Below are 18,049 nucleotides of genomic sequence, written 5' to 3' on the forward strand. Positions count from 1 at the left end.
GTTTACCTTCTCGGCAGGTGGACTGGGACGTATCCTGAAAGGATTTCACGTGATCGGGGGTCACATGATGACGCTCATCCTGTAAATAGCAATATCGCCACTCAGTGGTCAACAACCTCCTTTCCCTTCCTCAAGGATTAGAATAGCCATCAATGCCATACAGTACTCGCAGCCAGCCATCTCCCAGAGCTTTCTCCCTGGTATAATAATTCGCACACTAACATATCCTACACATCTTCCCCGGCTCTTTTGTTTGTTGAGGTCATCTGTCAGACAGTTCACTTTCTTTCTTTCTTTCTTTCTTTCTTTCTTTCTTTCTTTCCTTCTTTCCTTACTTCTCTCCTTCTTCATGTTTCTCTGTCAGTAATTGTATCTGGTGGCAACGCTGCTTGTTTTAACACTGAATCTCGATGAGTCGCGTTCTATCCGGCGCAAGATCCGCCTCGTTTGATTTTTCTGTCATAGTTCAATAATTAATGGAAGTTAGGCAAAGTTTTAGCTCATCAGCTAACGAATCCCGTAGACGTTGCGGTCTTTCACAGTCGCTCCCCGTCTGTCTCGAAGGAGGACCATTAACGTAGGCCCAGGAGCTTGAAGGCATAAAAAGCCAGTTCTCCTCCCAGCTTCCCAGCTTTGCTTCTATCGCTCCATCCTCCCTTTCTCCTCACCAAGGTCTTCCCAGCTTCGTAAATCACCTGACATTACACTTCCATCTCGCACGTGATCGTATGCCGCGAAAATACAAGTGGGGTGGAACTATGGTGCATCAGCCAATCATTGGCGACAGTTAGCCGCCCCAGACTGCCCTGAAAGGAAGTCGTCGACAAAATGTTGAGTAACACCCATTTTCCACACCCACCCTCGGCCTGTAGATATCAATATTTGTATCTCTCAAGGCATCAATTTAATTTACATAAGCCTGCAACTTTCCGATAGTTATTTGTTGTTCTCAAGGCATTTCCCCCAAACTATAGGCATTTGCAATGAAATTCTTCCCTGGGGCATTGTTTTTCCATGCTCAACCGGCCATAAATTTAAGTATTCCCAGAGTTGTTTCCGTACGGCATTCTTCTTCTGCTGAATGTGTTCGGTTGGCCATGATTTTGATGTAGCTCCTTGAGGCATATAATTTCCCACCACGCTTTAAATCTGCAATGTCATGATTCTGAAGACTACTTGGGGCCCAATACTGGTTCCAAGTTGTGTGGACTGCCCTCGGGATTTCTTTTCTCTCAGGGAAAATAAAATTGAAAAGTGAGCCAATTAAAGTTCTTTAGAAATATCTTATGCCCCATGGCAAAGGCTAGGAACATTGGGCCTCAAGTACTCCCCAAAACCGTGACATTGTACATTTTTAGTGTGGCCCCCCTTAAGGTTGAAGAGTGTTCTAGGAATAAGAACTCCCTCAGGTTTAAAAAGTATTCTGAGAAGTAAAAATGCCTTGGTGTATAAAATGTCCTCCAAATATCATGACATTTGGAGAAAAAGTGTGGTCTTCCTCAAGTTTAAAAGTCATTTCAGAAACCAAAAGTGCCTTGAAATTATAAAACATTTCAAGGAATAATAACATTGGAGAAAAGGCGTGGTATTCCTCAGGAATCATAAATGCCTTGAAATTATAAAACATCTCAAGAAATCATGACATATGAAGAAGAGGTGTGGTCTTCCTCAAGAAATAATGATATTTAAAGAAAATATATGATCTGCCTCAAGAAATAATGGAATTTGGAGAAAAGGTGTGGTCTTCCTCAGGAATCATAATGCCTTGAAATTATAAAACATCTCAAAGAATCATGGCGTCTGAAGAAAATGTGTGGCCGTCCTTAAGTTTAGAGCATGGGGTTTGAAAGTTCAAGGGAATCACAAAAATCTGACCCAGAGAAGTGGATTTTTAATCCCCCCTGAGAAGCTAGTTACGGCAAGCCGTGGTTGATAAACTAACTAAAATGCCTAGAGAGGAGAACCCCTCAGAAGATACAAAAATTGATGGTCATTGCTCACCAGGAAAGAGAATGCCCCTAGGAAAATGGTTGGGGTAAATGTTACAAGAAAATGCCCTGAGAACAATACATAGATACTAGGTGTGGGTTTCCCTCGAGTGCTGCCCTGAGAGATACATATAAAACCAGGCATTTTATACAAAAGTTCGTGGTCTGGGACCCTGCCCAGCGCGGCGGTCTACCAGCATTTAACAGCCCTACATCCTGGCAACCTCACGATCTGATTCTAGCATATGCAAAACAAAAATCAGAGAAAAAAGAAAGAAAAAGTGTATATAAAAAAGTATTGCTTACAATGATGTCTTCTTTTATAAGTCTTCTTTATCTTGTCTTTTTTTATACTCTGAAAGCGAAGAATTTTGCACGATGTCTGCTTCAATCATATACTATTGATAGTCAAATGCACATAGCGCCTTGAACCCGCCGTCTCGATTTAGTCAATATAAGAGCCAAGATGTGCCGGGTGGCTGACAAAGAAGTTTGTCTTGATGCTATTTTCAGCTTTCAGAATGACATCATCAGCGGAATGAACCAATCATATTTGTAACTTCTACAAATTTGATAAAGAAATTTTCTTTTTTTTATCAAGCACAGCAGTTCACTGAATGTCAACAATTGCATTTCCTCCCTCTTAGTATTTGGATTCATGCACTGATATCTCCTCTTGTCATTGTAACATGATGATAATATTTGCAGGGGGAAGGAGAAGCACTTTACAACCTCGATTGCCACAATGTAATGTCTTGGAGAAGTTTATATATCTGACATACTGACCCTTCAGATGGTCTTGAAAAGCAAATTTAGTACTGTGGCAGGATTTTCATGCTTTGAAATATCGTTCCATGTCACCCAGACATTCAGGGCATTCCATGCCAGTAGGAGTGCGAATTGGGAAGTCAGTATAGACACTTTAAGTGGGGTCCTCTGGTTTAGGAATTCACACCAGATGCCTGGGTACGGCCACGTGATTCAGAGCAAGGCGAAACTCAAAAGATTGTATGCAATCTTCCACCAATTTTCAACAGGGACAGCACTGACATCTCAGTTCTTGAACTTGAGAGCGACCAAGGCTTCTCTCTTGGGCAAAACAGAAGAATTGTCGGGTTCGAATGCGGTAGTCCTTCCATGATAGTTAGTCTCAATGATATTTTGTTGCCATTTCATGCATGATTGTGACACTCTTTAGGATTGGCCTTCATCAGCATCCTTCCAAATTCCCTAACTTTCATAGGGGAGCTACGCTTCACTGACTCCGCGGGAGTGGGGGGAACCATATTAGAGCATTCCCAGCAGCTGGGGCAAATTTTACTGATGAGAGACATGAAGTAACAGATGGACTCGGCTTGCTAGCCGCTGCTCAGTATCACCTAATTTAATAAATTAGGAGGCGACCGAGCTAACTCAATGAGCAAAAGGCCTATCAAGATCTGGGAGAAGAGCACACCATAAGACCAAACCGAGCTTTACCGCCGGGGACAGAAACCATAGCCTAGAAATAATCGATGCAGCAGGGCGTTCGTAAGTGGTCCAGCCTGGATTTTGCTCTGCCGAATCATCTAGACATCGCGGTTAGCGAGGATGAAATTAAGGGGCTGGGAATAACGTACCTCTAGAGCTAAAGGGAATGCTGTACATATTCCCAAGGGATAGTAGAATGCTGGCGTATCTGAAACAAGGTTTTAGCATTTATCCATCACCATCTCGGTAGGGGCTTCTCACCCCCGCGCCTTAAGCCTGACAGACCAATGCCAATGACAACAGCATTGATGCAGATAAAGAGAACGAAGATTGATATCTCAGGCAAACGGTGAGGCTGGGGGCGGTGAACGGTAAGCAAGATGAGATGCACCATGCTTAGCACGATGAGTGCCGCCGACAGAAGCGCATATGAGATATTAGGATACATTTTGCATGAAAAGGCAGCCAAGTTGGTCCATTTTGAAATGATCCGTCGCGGAGCGATGCGGTGGTTTATAGCTCTCGGGCAACCACTCTCTGTGCGCCTCGAATGGGCTTTTTCGACGGTCGAGGGGGTATGCCATCCTCATTTCAGCAAATTTTAGACATCTTGTCTAGGGCCTGTACAAATAGTTACACTATTGTTGTTACATCTGTTGTGATCCCTTTTGAGGATGGCACGGACTCAAGCTGGACGTGTATCTCGCACTCGCTCTCCCACGGTGATCGACGCAAGTTTCCCCGTGCCCTCTCAGCCTGGCGCCCCTGACTGCACTTTGCATACTCCCGGTCTTTTCCGAGGCATACTGCAATGACATAGATAGTCCTCATTGGGCGAAGGAAAATCCAAAAACACTCGTTTTCGGGCTCAACTCTTGCCGGGGGTCTAGGCCATCCTTGCCCCCTCGCACGCACGGCCCGCAGCTTTGGCGAGGAGAAACCGAGAAATCGAGAAGTGTTGGCAATGTTGTAGAGGTCAAAGCATCAATTTGCCAAGACAAAAACCATTGCATCGCAGCAAAGCCGGCTCTTTCACTGCACTCTTTCGCAAAAGTGTATCGTCGAAAAGGCCTGCAAAATGTCAATCCACAACACTGAACAGATTAGGTCGGCACTGCACATTCTTTCGACAGCACCCGAGGATATTATTCGAATTGTTCGAAATGAGGTGCTGATTGTCTTTGTTGACCTGCGGAAGAAATTACAAATCCCCCGAGACAAGACCATCGAGGCACTTGACAAACTGTTCGAAAAGCAAGAGAAAATTAAAGGTCTTTTGGAAATGCGTGCTTCTGAGAGAGTCAAGCTACCTAAGTCTCTTCTAGATATCCGATTTCATCATATCAGCGCTGTTGAGCCTCGCAAGAGAACCGTCGAATCAACTATTCGAGCCCTGTTCGCTTACCGTTCGGTGTGTGACGAATTTGAAGAGTACGAATTGAAGACCCGGCATACATCTAGAGTGCAAGAGCTGTCAGCAAATCCGCTTAATGCTGAGAAGAAGAACAATGGCCTTATCACCAAGTTTTTGCAAGATAAAGGCCTACCCGACAATCGGATGGGGGCTATCAAGACATCCATCAAAATCCGGGTGGCGGAGGAATGGTTCGGCGGTGCGGGAGTATCGCTGCTGTTCATGAATATTTACACAATCTTCCGACAACTACAATATTCTGACCTGCGCGATGTGATTACATTGTTATCATCACCTGAGAGCATGTACAGTTCAATTGCGGACCTAGGTCGGTCTTGCTCTAAGTACGTCGAGGAAGGTCAAATCTATTATGATGGTAAGTTCGGAAGGCGAGAAACCGACTGATGGTAGAAGCTAAAAGCCAAACTCAGACATTATCGGCCCCAAGCCCACGGCTTCCGGTGAACTAAGCGCTCCGAATGGTACCGCTGGCTCTCAGGAACGGGTGGAGCCAGCCATGGGCCTCCGCCCCTTGCGTACTGGTTCAAGCTCTGCCGGGCTCTTTTCTCCCGGACTTTCCGATGAGACGGAGAGAAGTAGGGGGGACAGCCGAGCCTCAAAACGCCAACGCTCCTCAGATTCCAATGGCCACCCGTTACAAAGGCCGCCGGCTCGATCTAACATACCTTTCAGCGATTCTGCACGTCATGATGCCGCGGCTTCATATTCCATGAGGGACGGCACGTTTGTTTCACGGGATGACACCCAACCTTATCCTCCCGCCGGCGGAAATGGGGGCCCGCTGCGCCAGGCGGAAGATGCTAACTATACAGACTGGCATCATACCGTCATGAACCCCTTCCACCACCACCCGAGCGGAGGCTCCGTATATTTCTAATTGTCCCCTTCCAGTTCTTCTGTGCTCCCTCGGCGGCTCTCAGGTTCTAGAGCGGGTACTGTTTCGTGGACTTGTACCACAGAAACGATGGGATGAGAGCGGGGACGTGCATGAGATATTGCTCCATGATTCTGGCCTTGATAAGACGATCGTTGATCTATTCTCGAGCCCTGCCAGGCTCAAGCAAGCGGTCGAGTCTTGTACTCAGCTTGGTTTGATCACACAGCGCATGTGGAATAATTCGCCGGTATACTCAGTCTGCGAGGGGTTACGGCTCAAAATATCCGGCTCCATTGGTAGTGGGAGGTTAGGAAAAATCGGATTGATATTTACAACCCACATCTATCCGCGCGATGAAATTCTAGACTCTTTGTAAGTCAGTAATGTCAGGGTCTCCTATCCTATGCTGACATAACGCTCAGGTTTTATGACCACGGGAAGCTGCTACAGCCCTACCTTGAATTTACTTGGCAATATATACAGGAAGCCCGCGAGTTAACTCTGACAAACGAAGCCCGGAATAGCTTGATGGAGGCATCTTTAGCAGCATGCAGATTGGTTGGCCCCTCTCACGCTGTTAAAATAATTTCGCTACTAGAAAAAATCCAAGGCTCCAATTTACCAGGATATTTGCAAATGGCTATTGTAACTCAGAAGAGTATTGCCCTGCGGTATCTGGGGAGCCACGACAAATCCGACGATGTGATAAATGGAGTACTGGAGAAAATGTCACCCGAATCGAGGGACGTCAGATCCCACTGTTCATATGGTCGTTTGTTACTCTCTCGAGCGGAAAATGCATTACAGCGCAATGAATTCAAAGAGGCAGCGCTCCAATTGACAAGCTGGACGATACATTTGCATCCGTCCGGCCTGGAGCTCAAAGTGGCTCGATTAAAGAACACGGCACTTGGAAGGGTATTACGGTATACCGGAGATTTTGCAGCAGCCTACGGATATCTTAAAGAATGTCTCAAAATGGTTGATGGCAGTGCCCGCTATCATATAATGCACCACCTGGCGGACGTTTATTGCGAATTAAACAAGGCGGAAGAAGCTGAAAATTTAGTTGTGGACGAAGTTTCGCGGCTAAGAGCAGATGGCAAGCAATGCTCAAAGCGGTTCCGACGCTTGGCCCTTCCGTTAGCCGAGGCCTATATTAGACAAGGAAGGCTAGAGGTAGCCAGAAGTATCCTCCAGGAGCTTCTTGAGACTTTCAAGCTTTCGGTGGGGGCGAGATTCGATGTGACCGATCAGTTGGGCCATGTGCGTTCAGTGATTAGTCTGGCGCGTGTCAGTTGGTACGAGAATCGATGGGACGAAGCTCATCAAAGTTTGGAGTTTGCACTTAGTCTTACGGGAAAGTACGACACGTTTTTAGATGGCAACTTCTACAGCGGAGTTATTTCTCTCTTCCTGTCTTTGGTAAAATTCAACCTCGGCGACCCAGGGGCCCTGGAAATATTTGCATCGACAGAAGATATTGTCAAGAAGCAGGCTAAACGACATTTCATGCCAGGAATTGGGACGTATTTCCTGGAGCAATTGCGCGCTTCGGGGCATGGGCTTTTTGTGACCAATAAATATTAAGTAAGATGCCCTTCGGACATAATGCCCACGTTCCTGCAACCCAAAAACTTCCCAAGACACTGCAAAGATGGAAAGAAACTACGAGGTTCGAGAGCCACAACATACTGTTTCCTCAGCATACTAACCTTATTCAGGGAGCTATCCACCGCTTAAACACGAGGCGAGCGATCGCAAAACCAAACCTGGATGACATGCGTGGCTCAGATGACATGGTGGAATGGTTAAGGCTTCTTGGCCACTCGGTACGTACATTATACCGCCCGCATAATAAAACGCTACTGAGCACAAGCATAGACGGGAAACATGAGCCGCTTGAACGTTATACACATCGCCGGGACGAAAGGGAAGGGTAGCACTTGTGCATTCATCGCATCCCTTCTTAAAGCGCACGGCGATGACAGCGGATACCCTCAGAAAATAGGGTTATACACATCCCCACACATAAAGGACATACGTGAGAGAATTCGTATTAATGGTGAACCGATATCGAAGGATCTTTTCACTATCCGCTTTTTCGAGGTCTGGGACAAGCTGCCGAGCAAAGCTACAGACAAGTTGGATATTCCGCGTTACCTTCAACTCTTGGCCCTGCTCTCCTTTCATGTATTTATCAAGGAGAAGGTAGACGTAGCAGTTTACGAGGCTCACTTAGGTGGAGAATTTGATGCAACGAACATCATAAAAATGCCGACCGTAACTGCCATTACTTCAATTGCGATGGATCACGTCAATCTACTGGGACCAACGATTGAACGTATTGCTTGGCACAAAGGAGGAATTTTCAAGTCAGGGAGCGTTGCCCTTTCAGCCCCCCAGGAACGTGCTGTTGCGGAAGTACTCCAAGAACGAGCTGACGAAAAGGGAGTCCGACTCGAATTTGTCAGTCTAGACAGTACAATTCCGATCAATGCCCTAAAGCCGGAACCTCAGAGATTAAACTGCTCCCTAGCTCTTGCAGCCGTTCGCGCTTGGCTAGCTAGAAAGGCACCTGGACTGGGTATCACTGATTATAGCATCGCCAACGGCATCGAGCAGTTTTACTGGCCGGGACGGTATCAGCAAATCATAGACCGACATTACCAGTGGTTTCTTGACGGAGCGCACAATGAACTAAGTCTTCGGTTAGTTGTGGAATGGTTCGCGAAGGCAGCGTCGGAATATCAAAGGTGAGTGATATCCTAACCGGAAACTACAGACTTTATGCATATTGATGATCTCTAGTGACACGACACCCACACGCATCCTTATATTTAGTCATTTTTCAACCCGAAATGGTATCCATCTTTTGCGAACCCTTGCAACATCTCTACGAGACAAAAATATTCAAATGCAAAATGTCATTTTTAGCTCATATGACGAAAGGCAAGATGGCCGAGCCAGAATTGGTAAAACTCACTCACTACAAGGTAAAATGGGTACTAACTCAACCCGCAGACAGAAATCTAGGCAATCGCTTCTCGCCAGAACTTCAAAAGAGTTATGCAGATTTTTGGGAAGAATTCGATCGAACGGCAACAGTATCATGCGAACGGACAATCGAGGAAGCTTTGCACCAAGCTAGGAAAATTGGTGATGAGAATAACGGCATGCAAGCTTTGCTAACAGGAAGCCTGCACCTAATCAGCGGGGCGCTCTCCCTTCTGGAGTCGTAAGACCGTCTTCTACGATTGAAATCGTCGAGGTTACCCTTGAAAGCGAGTGAGCAGGAAACAGTTGAAAGTTGTGTTTTATCCCGCGTGCTAAGCGCCTTTAACGGCACAGCGAAAAATTTCGAGAATTTAATGGAAAGTACCAGTGTACAGGGCTGGCTCCTCCTTGACAATGCGAAATTTCGTCCTAACCCAATGTACACTGCGAGCCGGTGGCTTCTCAGTTGAATCCGAGGCAAGAATAACTGATGCTGACACGTGATATTACCCCGCTTTCATGTGTTGGGTGTCTGTAGTTGGATTGGTTGCGAGCTCCTGTATGTATTTTACAGAACATGACTAAGCGAAAGAATTCGTTGTGGTGCAAGCCGGAGCCGGAAAAATAGCTCGGCGTGGCCGTTACTAGATCCCCAAAAATTAAACTTGAACCTGAAATCAAATAAAAAATGTGCGCTTGTCCTCCTAGTCTTATTCATACTACCAAACCCGGAATCCCTCCTCATGGTTGGTGCAGGGGAATCTTCCGCCAGGATATGCACCCGTACAGCCTCCAGGTTGCAGTGGGAGCAGCCCATCTCCCGATTCCAGCGGTGTATAGTTTCCCAGATCAGCGCTGGACCTATGCAAGCCACCAGTTGCAATTGGAGCCCATCCCTCAATTCCAGTGGTGAATAGTTTCCCAGATCAGCAATAAGGCGTCTGGTGAATCCGGAATCCTTTTGCGCAGCTTTAAGCATGGGTGACCAGCCTGCATTCGAACGAGGCAATAAGTGCAAGGAGTCTGGAAGTCAGCCAATGTAGCGTGGAATGGCTTGCGATGGCTCTGTTCAACGCGAAAGTGAAACGGGCGGATCAAGTTCAGCATGCTGTCCCTAAACGATGTCACTCTGATCATACCTAATTCCGAAGCTACTTTGAAAGGAGTCTCGGATGAGGCCATCGCTAAATGTATTTGGTCCTGAGATACATGATGCAATCACTGAAAGTCCCATACGCAGGAAGGAATTGGAGGAAGGAATGCGTGTAACGGAATGTGTGTCAATGATACTCACAAGGGATGGGGCTATTATCAATCTGGCTCTTGGCTTAGACGGAGGAGTTAAAATACAAAACAAGCTATATACCTAGAACGCTAGTTGTGCTGTTGTTATACTAAGTTACTCTTCCTTCACTTTCCCGTCGGTGACGTACAGTTTAGTACCAGATTCGACCAGTCCCTCCTGCCCATTAGGCATGCTAACAAGCTGCCTAAACTTCTCCTTCCCTTCGCCGTCTCTCTCAAGGACAGTAACATTGCAACCTTTCCAGTATACCATCTGACCTCTGCCAGTAATCATTGTAACACGGTTCACATCGACACTCTCGAAATCTATTGACGAATCGAGAACTTTCGCTTCGAAAGCCCAATGAGATATTAGATGTGAAACAACCACGAATGCAGGGGCTTACCATCAAGAATTCCTCTTTCTCGACCCTGTTCTATTGGGAGTAGATCTAGACAATCCTAGTCGCCGCTTGGGGCTACTCTATCTGAGTACTGAGTGGTGAAGTAACGAGTAGGGTGAATACGGCGGTTGAAGTTATCTGGGGTTCGTGAATCTGACAAGACCAGATGAAAGGCCGTTTGCGCTTGTAGGAGTCCTGACTTGAAATAATGAGATCAATGAATTTGGAGACAACGTGAGGCTGGGGAGTGACAAAACCCATAACATCGGCGATGGGATACCCACGTCGAAGCTGGTTATCGGTCGCAATGTGCAGAACTGATAGGAAGTCAAGTAAAATATATCACTTAACAGCCATTCAATAAAATGGTAAATGTTGCTGCCCAACCTCGGGAGAGTACGAAGAGCAGATTTTATTGCTGTTCTCCTTGCCCCACCCATGGGGCAAGAGTCGCAACGTTTTTTTGACAGCAGTTTCGATTTGGAAACGACATGCGCTTGTCCCCCCGATACAAAAATCACTAAATCCCTCTTTGCAATCCCTCATCACCAGGAAACAATTGTACAAAATACTGTAATCCAGTTTGACCTAAGTCGCCAAAGTACCATTCCATCCTAGTCACAACACATGATATTTCATTTTAATAGGTCATACTAGCCTTGTTTTTAGACAGTACGAAAAAGAGCGATAGCTGATGCGTTCTTCTCTGACAGCCAGCACGCTCTTACCACATCTCCCACACGACGAGTTGAGTTGGCCAGTTTAATCCTAAATGGGAATAGCCGGCCTTCCTCAAAATACTCTTATCAATCTCCCTGTTTTGTTCGCGCTTATTATCCGTCGCGAACAAATAGGATTAATCTCCACCTGGTTCCTTGCTCGGCGGTTCTATCCGCTACCATAATCCTCCCTGTGATTATATATATCAGCATCTGCTCCCAACGAGCTATCTTCTCTCGCAGGTATCATACATCATAACTTCCTAACAATTCTGCATTTTTGTTCCCCTGTTTGCTTCCCATCACATAATATTACCATACCAACCTAATTTTTCTCCCCCTACAACTCCTAGTTAATCTCACACCAACTCAACGGTCTTTTATACCGTCAAAATGGCGGGACTTTCACAAGAAGATCGCAACATTATCAAGAACCATCCTCTAACCAACTTAGTTGATCGCTTACGAGGCGCGCTTCAGGAAGCTGAAAGAATATATGAGTCGCGTCTAATCTATGATGGCGCTCATGAGAGCCTTGACCAACTCTATCGAAATGCGATTTCAAAACTCCTCTCTGCTTTACAGGGAGAGGATGCAGCTTACAGCCTTCGCTCGCGAGTGAGTAACGGGGATATGGTGTCTGATCTACTACACTTAGTCGAGCGTCTCCGAAAGGCACAAGAAAACTTCAAGTACGACGACTACCGGCTGCTAGTGAACCTGGTTATTCAAAGGCCTCCGACTGAATCCCAGAACGTCGAAACCTGGAACTTCGACGTCTGGAACGCGGTCTTTTGTCTTATTGACGCCGTCTCGCGAGGCACTCCCCCTCCTCCTCCTCCTCATCCTACATCATCGATCCAACAGACGCCCTGGCTACGCAACACTAGCAGTTTCGTCAATTCTACAGAATATCGAAAGCACGTTGACATTGTGCTGAAGGAGGAACTTGGGGAGATACACGTCGACATCCCTAGATTCTTTGACGCATACTTTGGAGACATTCCACAACTCACTGCAGTTTCACAAGCGGTGTTGGAGGAGTGCGAGAAGGGAGACAGCCCCCTTTACCGTGAAGACGAGGGCTGGAAGGGCTGGCCTGAACTTGCAGCCGAAAGAGACGTTCTGAAATGGCTGGCTAACATCATCGCTGAGCTCGTACGATTAGCCGAAGCACAAGAGCCGTCCTGGAAGATCGACCGTAGACCTCTCGCACAGCCAAGCCAGTCACTACAAGGGTCTGTCGCGGAGAGAAAGCTCGATGTCGGCCTTGTCGATGATCTGACGGCCACAGTGGACTCGAGATGTCACTGGTCGCAGATCCTGGTGCCAGGGAGCTGAAGAACGACCCGAAATACGACAGGAAATCCGGTGCATGGTTTGATCTTGGCAGGTACGCCCGAGAGGTCCTCGCTGCGCAGGACACCCGTCGTTTCGTGCTCGGGTTCACCCTCTGCGGGCAGTTCCTACGACTGTGGAACTTTGACCGCCTGGGCGGAATCGCATCGGAGGAATTCAACATCAACCGGGACGGCCTTCGATTTGTGTCTGTTATCCTTGGATTCCTCTTGATGAGCCGGAAACAGCTTGGGTTTGATCCTACCATCGTCGCGACCGGGACCGAACGGTATATTGAAATTGATAGGAACGGTACGAAGGAACGGCTGATTATCGACGAGACTGTTGGACGAGCACGTTGTGTTGCCGGACGAGCCACAACCTGCTGGAAGGTATACTGTGAGACAGACAAATTACGGACGCCGCTGGTTGTCAAGGACTCCTGGCAGTATCCGGAACGCACTGAGGAAGGAGAGTTGCTGCGAGAGGCGATGGCGAAGGGGGTCAAGAATGTCGCGAGGTATTATCACCACGAGACAGTTCGCATTGACTACAAGGATGATGATGTCTTGACTATCAGAAAGGGCCTCGGTATTCCGATTTCAAAAGATGAGAAGGGTGGCTTTAACGCGAGAGTGCGGCGTAGTAGGTCTCAAAGAGGAAAAAAGAGCCAGGGCAGCACCGCCGGCCAGAAGCGATCATCTGACTGCGTGGACAAGGCATTTCCTCCTCCTCCAAGTAAGCGTACCCAGTCAAGTTCTCCATCCAAATCTGCAGGCGGCTCAGCCCCATTCAATCGAGTTCACCGCCGCGTCGTTATCCGGGATTACGGGAAACCAATCTATGAGAGTAGTTCGAAGGCTATACTTCTCACTGGGCTGACCCGCTGTATTGAAGGATACATGTCACTCCATGATGAGGCTGGCCTCATCCAATGCGACGTTTCCCCCCGGAACCTGATGGTGAATGAGGACAAGGACAACCCATCATGGCCTGCCTTTCTGATCGACCTTGACCTGGCAATCGAGTTAGAACGGGATGGGTCTTCCGGCGCACGGGGCAAAACGGGCACCAGAGCGTTCATGGCCATCGGTGTCTTGTACGGCGAAAAGCATTGTTTCATGCATGATCTGGAGTCGTTCTTCTGGGTTCCTTTTCTGGATATGCATTCACTATGAAAGCCCAGGGAAGGGGAATCACTGTCGAACGGTTTGAGAAATGGAATTATATGAGTACTGAAGAGCTGGCGGCTGCGAAGCAAGGAGTGATAAGTGAGGAGGGGGATTTTCTTCGAATTGCAGAAGACTATTTTACTCCGTATTATCAATCATTGATCCCTTGCGTCAACCGATTACGGCGCCTTGTCTTTCCAGACGGCGGACGGTGGAAGAAACCAAATTTCAACCTATCCCGGAACATGATTGGAACACTTCAGCATGCACAGGATAACTCAGATGCTGTAAACTAGTAAAGATTCTGCGTATTGAACGGAAGAGGTGGAAGAAGTGAAAGAAGCGAGAGATTTCGTGTTTTTCCTGCAGCGTTCGACTAGTCCCCCTTTTCCCTTTTTTCTGTTTTTCCCGCAGGTTCCATAACTTCCGTACTTTCTACAACTGGCTATTTTTTCAGCAACTGTTTGATTTTCACATGTATCTTTTGCTTTCTCTTGGAAAGTCTAAAAGTTTCAGTAAATCAAAAGGAAAATTAACACTGAAGAAATAGAGCATCGGAAAATTAGAAATTCTGAATGTTGAGTGTGAAAATCAAGAAAACCTAAGCTACACTTCTATCAGACCATCCCAAACTTTCCCTCACAGTTTTATTGCCATCTGGCAATAACCAATCACCAATCTTTCGTCCTATTTGAAAGTGTTTTTCGATATGATCAAAACGTTCTGTCCAGGAATTCTGACCCTGACCATTTCTCCCAATTTCACTTGCTGACACAACAGCTTTGACATTAGCTTCTCTGTAACCGTGTTCACTGCAGAGGTGCTTTTGTAACTTGTCTTTCCTATCAAAGCACCGGGCACATTCATTCTCGCTGGAATTTGTAGACAGAGCCTTAGCAGGGTCATCGGGACAAAAGTTCAGGTCAAGGATTTTGGGGCAACGCCAGGCTTGCATTTGAAAATGTTCGGTATTTTCGTGCCGAATCCATTCTTTTTTATTTCCAAATTCCACGAAGCATTTAGTGCATGCGTATTGAATATGAGGTATTTCAGGGAACAGCCAGTGCATAGCTTCTGTCGTGGTTGCCGCTCGAGCACCATATTGTCCGTTCCACAGAATGAGGTTGACGCCAGTTTCAGTAAAAGACCAGTCCAGGAGCATGCCGAGGGATTTGATGTTGCTGTAGAGGCGTTGTCCTTGGCGACGGACTAAAGCAACATGTAGAAACTCGAAGTCCGGCTTTTCTAATTCCTTGAACTGTTTCAACGCCTCATTCTCCAGCTCTTCAAGGTTTGCAATGGCCTTCCCATTTTCCAGGCAGAGTTTGACTATTTTTGACAAAGACGGGAGCACGCCGTAAAAACCAGGATTGTGGTGTGGATATTCGCCGGCATTTTGGATAAGGTTTTGAAGCTCTTGCTCTTTCGATTTCTGTAAGGAAATATAAGTTAGTTGCCCACGGCCTCTTCCTGGGAATTGAGGAAAGTTCAGCAGCGGTACTTTGTTTTCAGAGAGGAACACACGTACCTCACCGGTTGGGAACATCGTTCACTTATCTCTCGTAGCGGCAGAAATAGAACATTGGAAGACTTCATTAGCTTGTCGAACGGGGTTTGGAGTCAGAATACATTTTGGGAAATGGATAGATTGCTGGGGAGCACAATCCTTTTATGAGCCAGCTAGCACATCTACCAGCGACTACGTGCAGCCCATATCTGGGGGCTTATCCGGGTAGAAGTTGGCCTTCAAGTGCAATGCAGCATCCGGCATTAAGATTGGAAGGTTTGCAAGGAAGAGATCGGCAGCAGGACGGCTAGTTAGACCTCAAGAGGAAATTTTTTTGCCGCAGCCTGCTTTAGTTAAGTATATGGTGGCCAAAAGTTGTGTCACGTTAAATCATTCCAATTTAGGCAGAGCGCATGAACGCCTGCCAATACCCCGCCTACCGCCATCAGCCGTCTGCCATCCATTCTTCATCGCCATGGATAGGTCCCAAAGTTGTGTGCCAAATGCAAGAGTGTCGCCCTCAGCAGGCTTCAACCTCGTCATCTCCAGCCCTTCGTACTTTCAGATTTCTCCTCCCCGCCACGGTTACTCTCATAGACAAGCCTCGCAAGACACGCAAGTATAGTGTCAAAATGGAAAAGCAATTGTATGAGATATTTTCTGGTGATGGAGTCACCGATGCCATGCTGTCTGTAGCCGCCAGACTATTCAATGAGAACTACGGAACCTGGGGAGAGCATTCACGGAACCCAGGTACGCCAGGATGATCTTCTTCATTGTCATATATCTAATACCTTCCCAGGCGTTCACGCCACCTCTGCGCCGAAGCGACAACGACCTGGAGCACGACCACCAAGCCAAGGCAAACTTATTCAAAGAGACGTTCTTCCCACCCCAACCTGATGTGGATCTGTCCGACACTGCAAACCAAAGGTACAGCGACCAACTTACCTTTCCTCCTATCACAGAACAGGAGATAACTCGAGCAATCGGATCCATGGCCGCCAAGAAAGCACCGGGACAGGACGGCATCCCGGCACACTTACTACAACTACTGCTCCCCTACCTGACACCCCATCTACTACAGATCTACAACGCATCCCTGGACCTACAATACTGCCCAGCGCACTTCAGACAATCCAAGACGGTGGTGCTACCCAAGCCCAACAAAAAGGACCGGTCGGAGGTGAAATCGTACCGCCAGATAGCCTTGCTGAACACCCTTGGTAAAGCCTTGGAGTCCATCCTGGCAACAAGGATCTCTCAGGCGGTCGAAGAACACCAGCTCCTCCCACACACGCATGTAGGGGGAAGAAAGGGAATGTCAACGGAACACGCGCTTCATGGACTGATGGAGCTGGTCTATCAGTCTTGGGACAACGATCAGGTAGCCAGCCTCCTCCTTCTGGATGTAACAGGCGCCTTTGATCATGTCTCTCACCCCAGGCTTCTGCACAACCTGCGCAAGAGAAGGATGGATGAAAGAATAGTCGGATGGGTAGCGAGCTTTCTACGAAACAGGACAACTACTATACCGCTCCGGGAGTGCACAACAGAACCTCTCCATGTGGAGACCGGGATCCCACAGGGTTCCCCGATCTCGCCAGTGCTCTACCTCTTCTACAACGCTGACATCCTGGAGGATGCGCCTCTCCGGGTTACCGGAGCAGCGGCCGGAGGTTGGATCGACGACATCTACTTCTTCACCAGCAGCTGCACCACCGACGAGAACTGTAGGAAGTTGGCAAGAATGCACGAACGGGCGGAGGCATGGTCGGCCACGCACGGATCAAAATTCGACCTCAAAAAATACCAATTCATCCACCTCACGCGAAGTCCAAGGAGATACGATGTACAACGGGCCTTGACCATATCAGACCTAACGATTGCTCCGGCGAAAGAAGTCCGCTACTTGGGTGTCATGTTGGACCAGCAGCTTCGATGGGGCCCTCAGATACGGCATATTGAAAATACGACGTCACAAACGCTAAATGCGTTGAGGTCCCTGGCAGGCTCAACGTGGGGGTCAGCGTTGGTTACGCTGCGGCAGGCGTACCTGGCCATAGTGGTCCCACAGATCACGTATGCTTGTTCCGTGTGGCATACGCCACGAGGCGAAAGAGGGCTCACAGAAAAGATGCGGACGACCCTTGACAGGATTCAGCGAGAAGGAGCAAGGATCGTAGGAGGGGCATACCGAGCAGCGTCGGGTGCGGCCCTGGACGTCGAGCTCTTCATAAAGCCCCTGCGTCTGCAGCTGGAGGAGCGGGCACATGACGCAGCACTGAACATCCTCACCGACAACCGGTTCCAGAACGAAGACGACAACGGCACCTCAGCATGGACCCCACCGATACGCGGAGACTCCCTCATCAGCCCACTAACGCGCCTCTACAACAGCCTCGAGACAACACTGGGAGAAGGAGCGGTCAGTCACCTGGAGTCGCGGATCCCATTCCCGGTAAAGCCGTGGTGGAGAGCGCCCACGGTCACTATCGCGGAAGATCGAGAAGCGGCGGAACGACTGCACACACACATTATCAGCGGAGCCGATCCACCACTAGCAGTCTACACTGACGGTAGCGGCATCCACGGGAAAGTGGGGGCTGCTGCATTGGCGCCGCCGATCCACACCCAAGAACTCGCTTATCTCGGCAAGGAAACGACTGCCACCGTGTATGCAGCCGAGCTTCTTGGCATTCTCATGGGCCTAAACCTAATCCTAACGTCAGACCGGCGCAGAGCAGCGATCTTCACGGACAACCAGGCAGCCCTGAGGGCTCTCCAAAACCCCAGAAGATCATCCGGCCAATCCATACTTCGGAGGATCATAGATGCTCTAGAGAGGGTCCGCTCCC

The 18,049-nt window shown here is 48.0% G+C and overlaps 7 protein-coding genes across 7 annotated transcripts in view; 5 read left to right on the plus strand and 2 right to left on the minus strand.

Moving 5' to 3' along the window:
* HCAG_04641 (predicted protein) overlaps positions 1–791 on the plus strand; it is a gene marked incomplete at both ends in the record, with an annotated part of 2,434 nt that extends 1,643 nt beyond the window's left edge. The window contains 3 exons of the mRNA XM_001540751.1: positions 18–81; positions 543–577; positions 608–791. Coding sequence (XP_001540801.1) covers positions 18–81; positions 543–577; positions 608–791 — 283 coding nt within the window. The remainder of the gene's footprint in view (positions 1–17; positions 82–542; positions 578–607) is intronic.
* Positions 792–3,463: 2,672 nt separating this feature from the next.
* HCAG_04642 (predicted protein) lies at positions 3,464–3,906 on the minus strand (the record flags this gene model as incomplete). The annotated part of the gene is made up of 3 exons (XM_001540752.1): positions 3,464–3,556; positions 3,608–3,666; positions 3,720–3,906. The coding sequence occupies 3 exons, from the start codon at positions 3,904–3,906 to the stop codon at positions 3,464–3,466; spliced, it is 339 nt and encodes a 112-aa protein (XP_001540802.1).
* Positions 3,907–4,536: 630 nt separating this feature from the next.
* HCAG_04643 (predicted protein) lies at positions 4,537–5,770 on the plus strand (the record flags this gene model as incomplete). Its single annotated transcript, XM_001540753.1, has 2 exons — positions 4,537–5,248; positions 5,304–5,770. 2 exons carry the CDS (start codon positions 4,537–4,539, stop codon positions 5,768–5,770), a joined length of 1,179 nt encoding a protein of 392 aa, XP_001540803.1.
* Positions 5,771–7,427: 1,657 nt separating this feature from the next.
* Positions 7,428–9,271, plus strand: HCAG_04644 (hypothetical protein; the record flags this gene model as incomplete). The annotated part of the gene is made up of 6 exons (XM_001540754.1): positions 7,428–7,445; positions 7,495–7,602; positions 7,655–8,526; positions 8,708–8,745; positions 8,795–9,008; positions 9,163–9,271. 6 exons carry the CDS (start codon positions 7,428–7,430, stop codon positions 9,269–9,271), a joined length of 1,359 nt encoding a protein of 452 aa, XP_001540804.1.
* Positions 9,272–11,567: 2,296 nt separating this feature from the next.
* Positions 11,568–13,690, plus strand: HCAG_04645 (predicted protein; the record flags this gene model as incomplete). The annotated part of the gene is made up of 2 exons (XM_001540755.1): positions 11,568–12,332; positions 12,479–13,690. 2 exons carry the CDS (start codon positions 11,568–11,570, stop codon positions 13,688–13,690), a joined length of 1,977 nt encoding a protein of 658 aa, XP_001540805.1.
* Positions 13,691–14,216: 526 nt separating this feature from the next.
* On the minus strand, positions 14,217–15,230 carry HCAG_04646 (predicted protein; the record flags this gene model as incomplete). Its single annotated transcript, XM_001540756.1, has 3 exons — positions 14,217–14,222; positions 14,328–15,116; positions 15,213–15,230. 3 exons carry the CDS (start codon positions 15,228–15,230, stop codon positions 14,217–14,219), a joined length of 813 nt encoding a protein of 270 aa, XP_001540806.1.
* Positions 15,231–15,902: 672 nt separating this feature from the next.
* On the plus strand, positions 15,903–17,968 carry HCAG_04647 (predicted protein; the record flags this gene model as incomplete). Its single annotated transcript, XM_001540757.1, has 3 exons — positions 15,903–15,944; positions 15,994–17,867; positions 17,959–17,968. 3 exons carry the CDS (start codon positions 15,903–15,905, stop codon positions 17,966–17,968), a joined length of 1,926 nt encoding a protein of 641 aa, XP_001540807.1.
* Between the last annotated feature and the right edge of the window lie 81 nt (positions 17,969–18,049).

The sequence above is a fragment of the Histoplasma capsulatum genome, genomic scaffold (genome assembly GCF_000149585.1).
Source record: "Histoplasma capsulatum NAm1 scaffold_4 genomic scaffold, whole genome shotgun sequence".
Lineage (NCBI taxonomy): Eukaryota > Fungi > Ascomycota > Eurotiomycetes > Onygenales > Ajellomycetaceae > Histoplasma > Histoplasma mississippiense.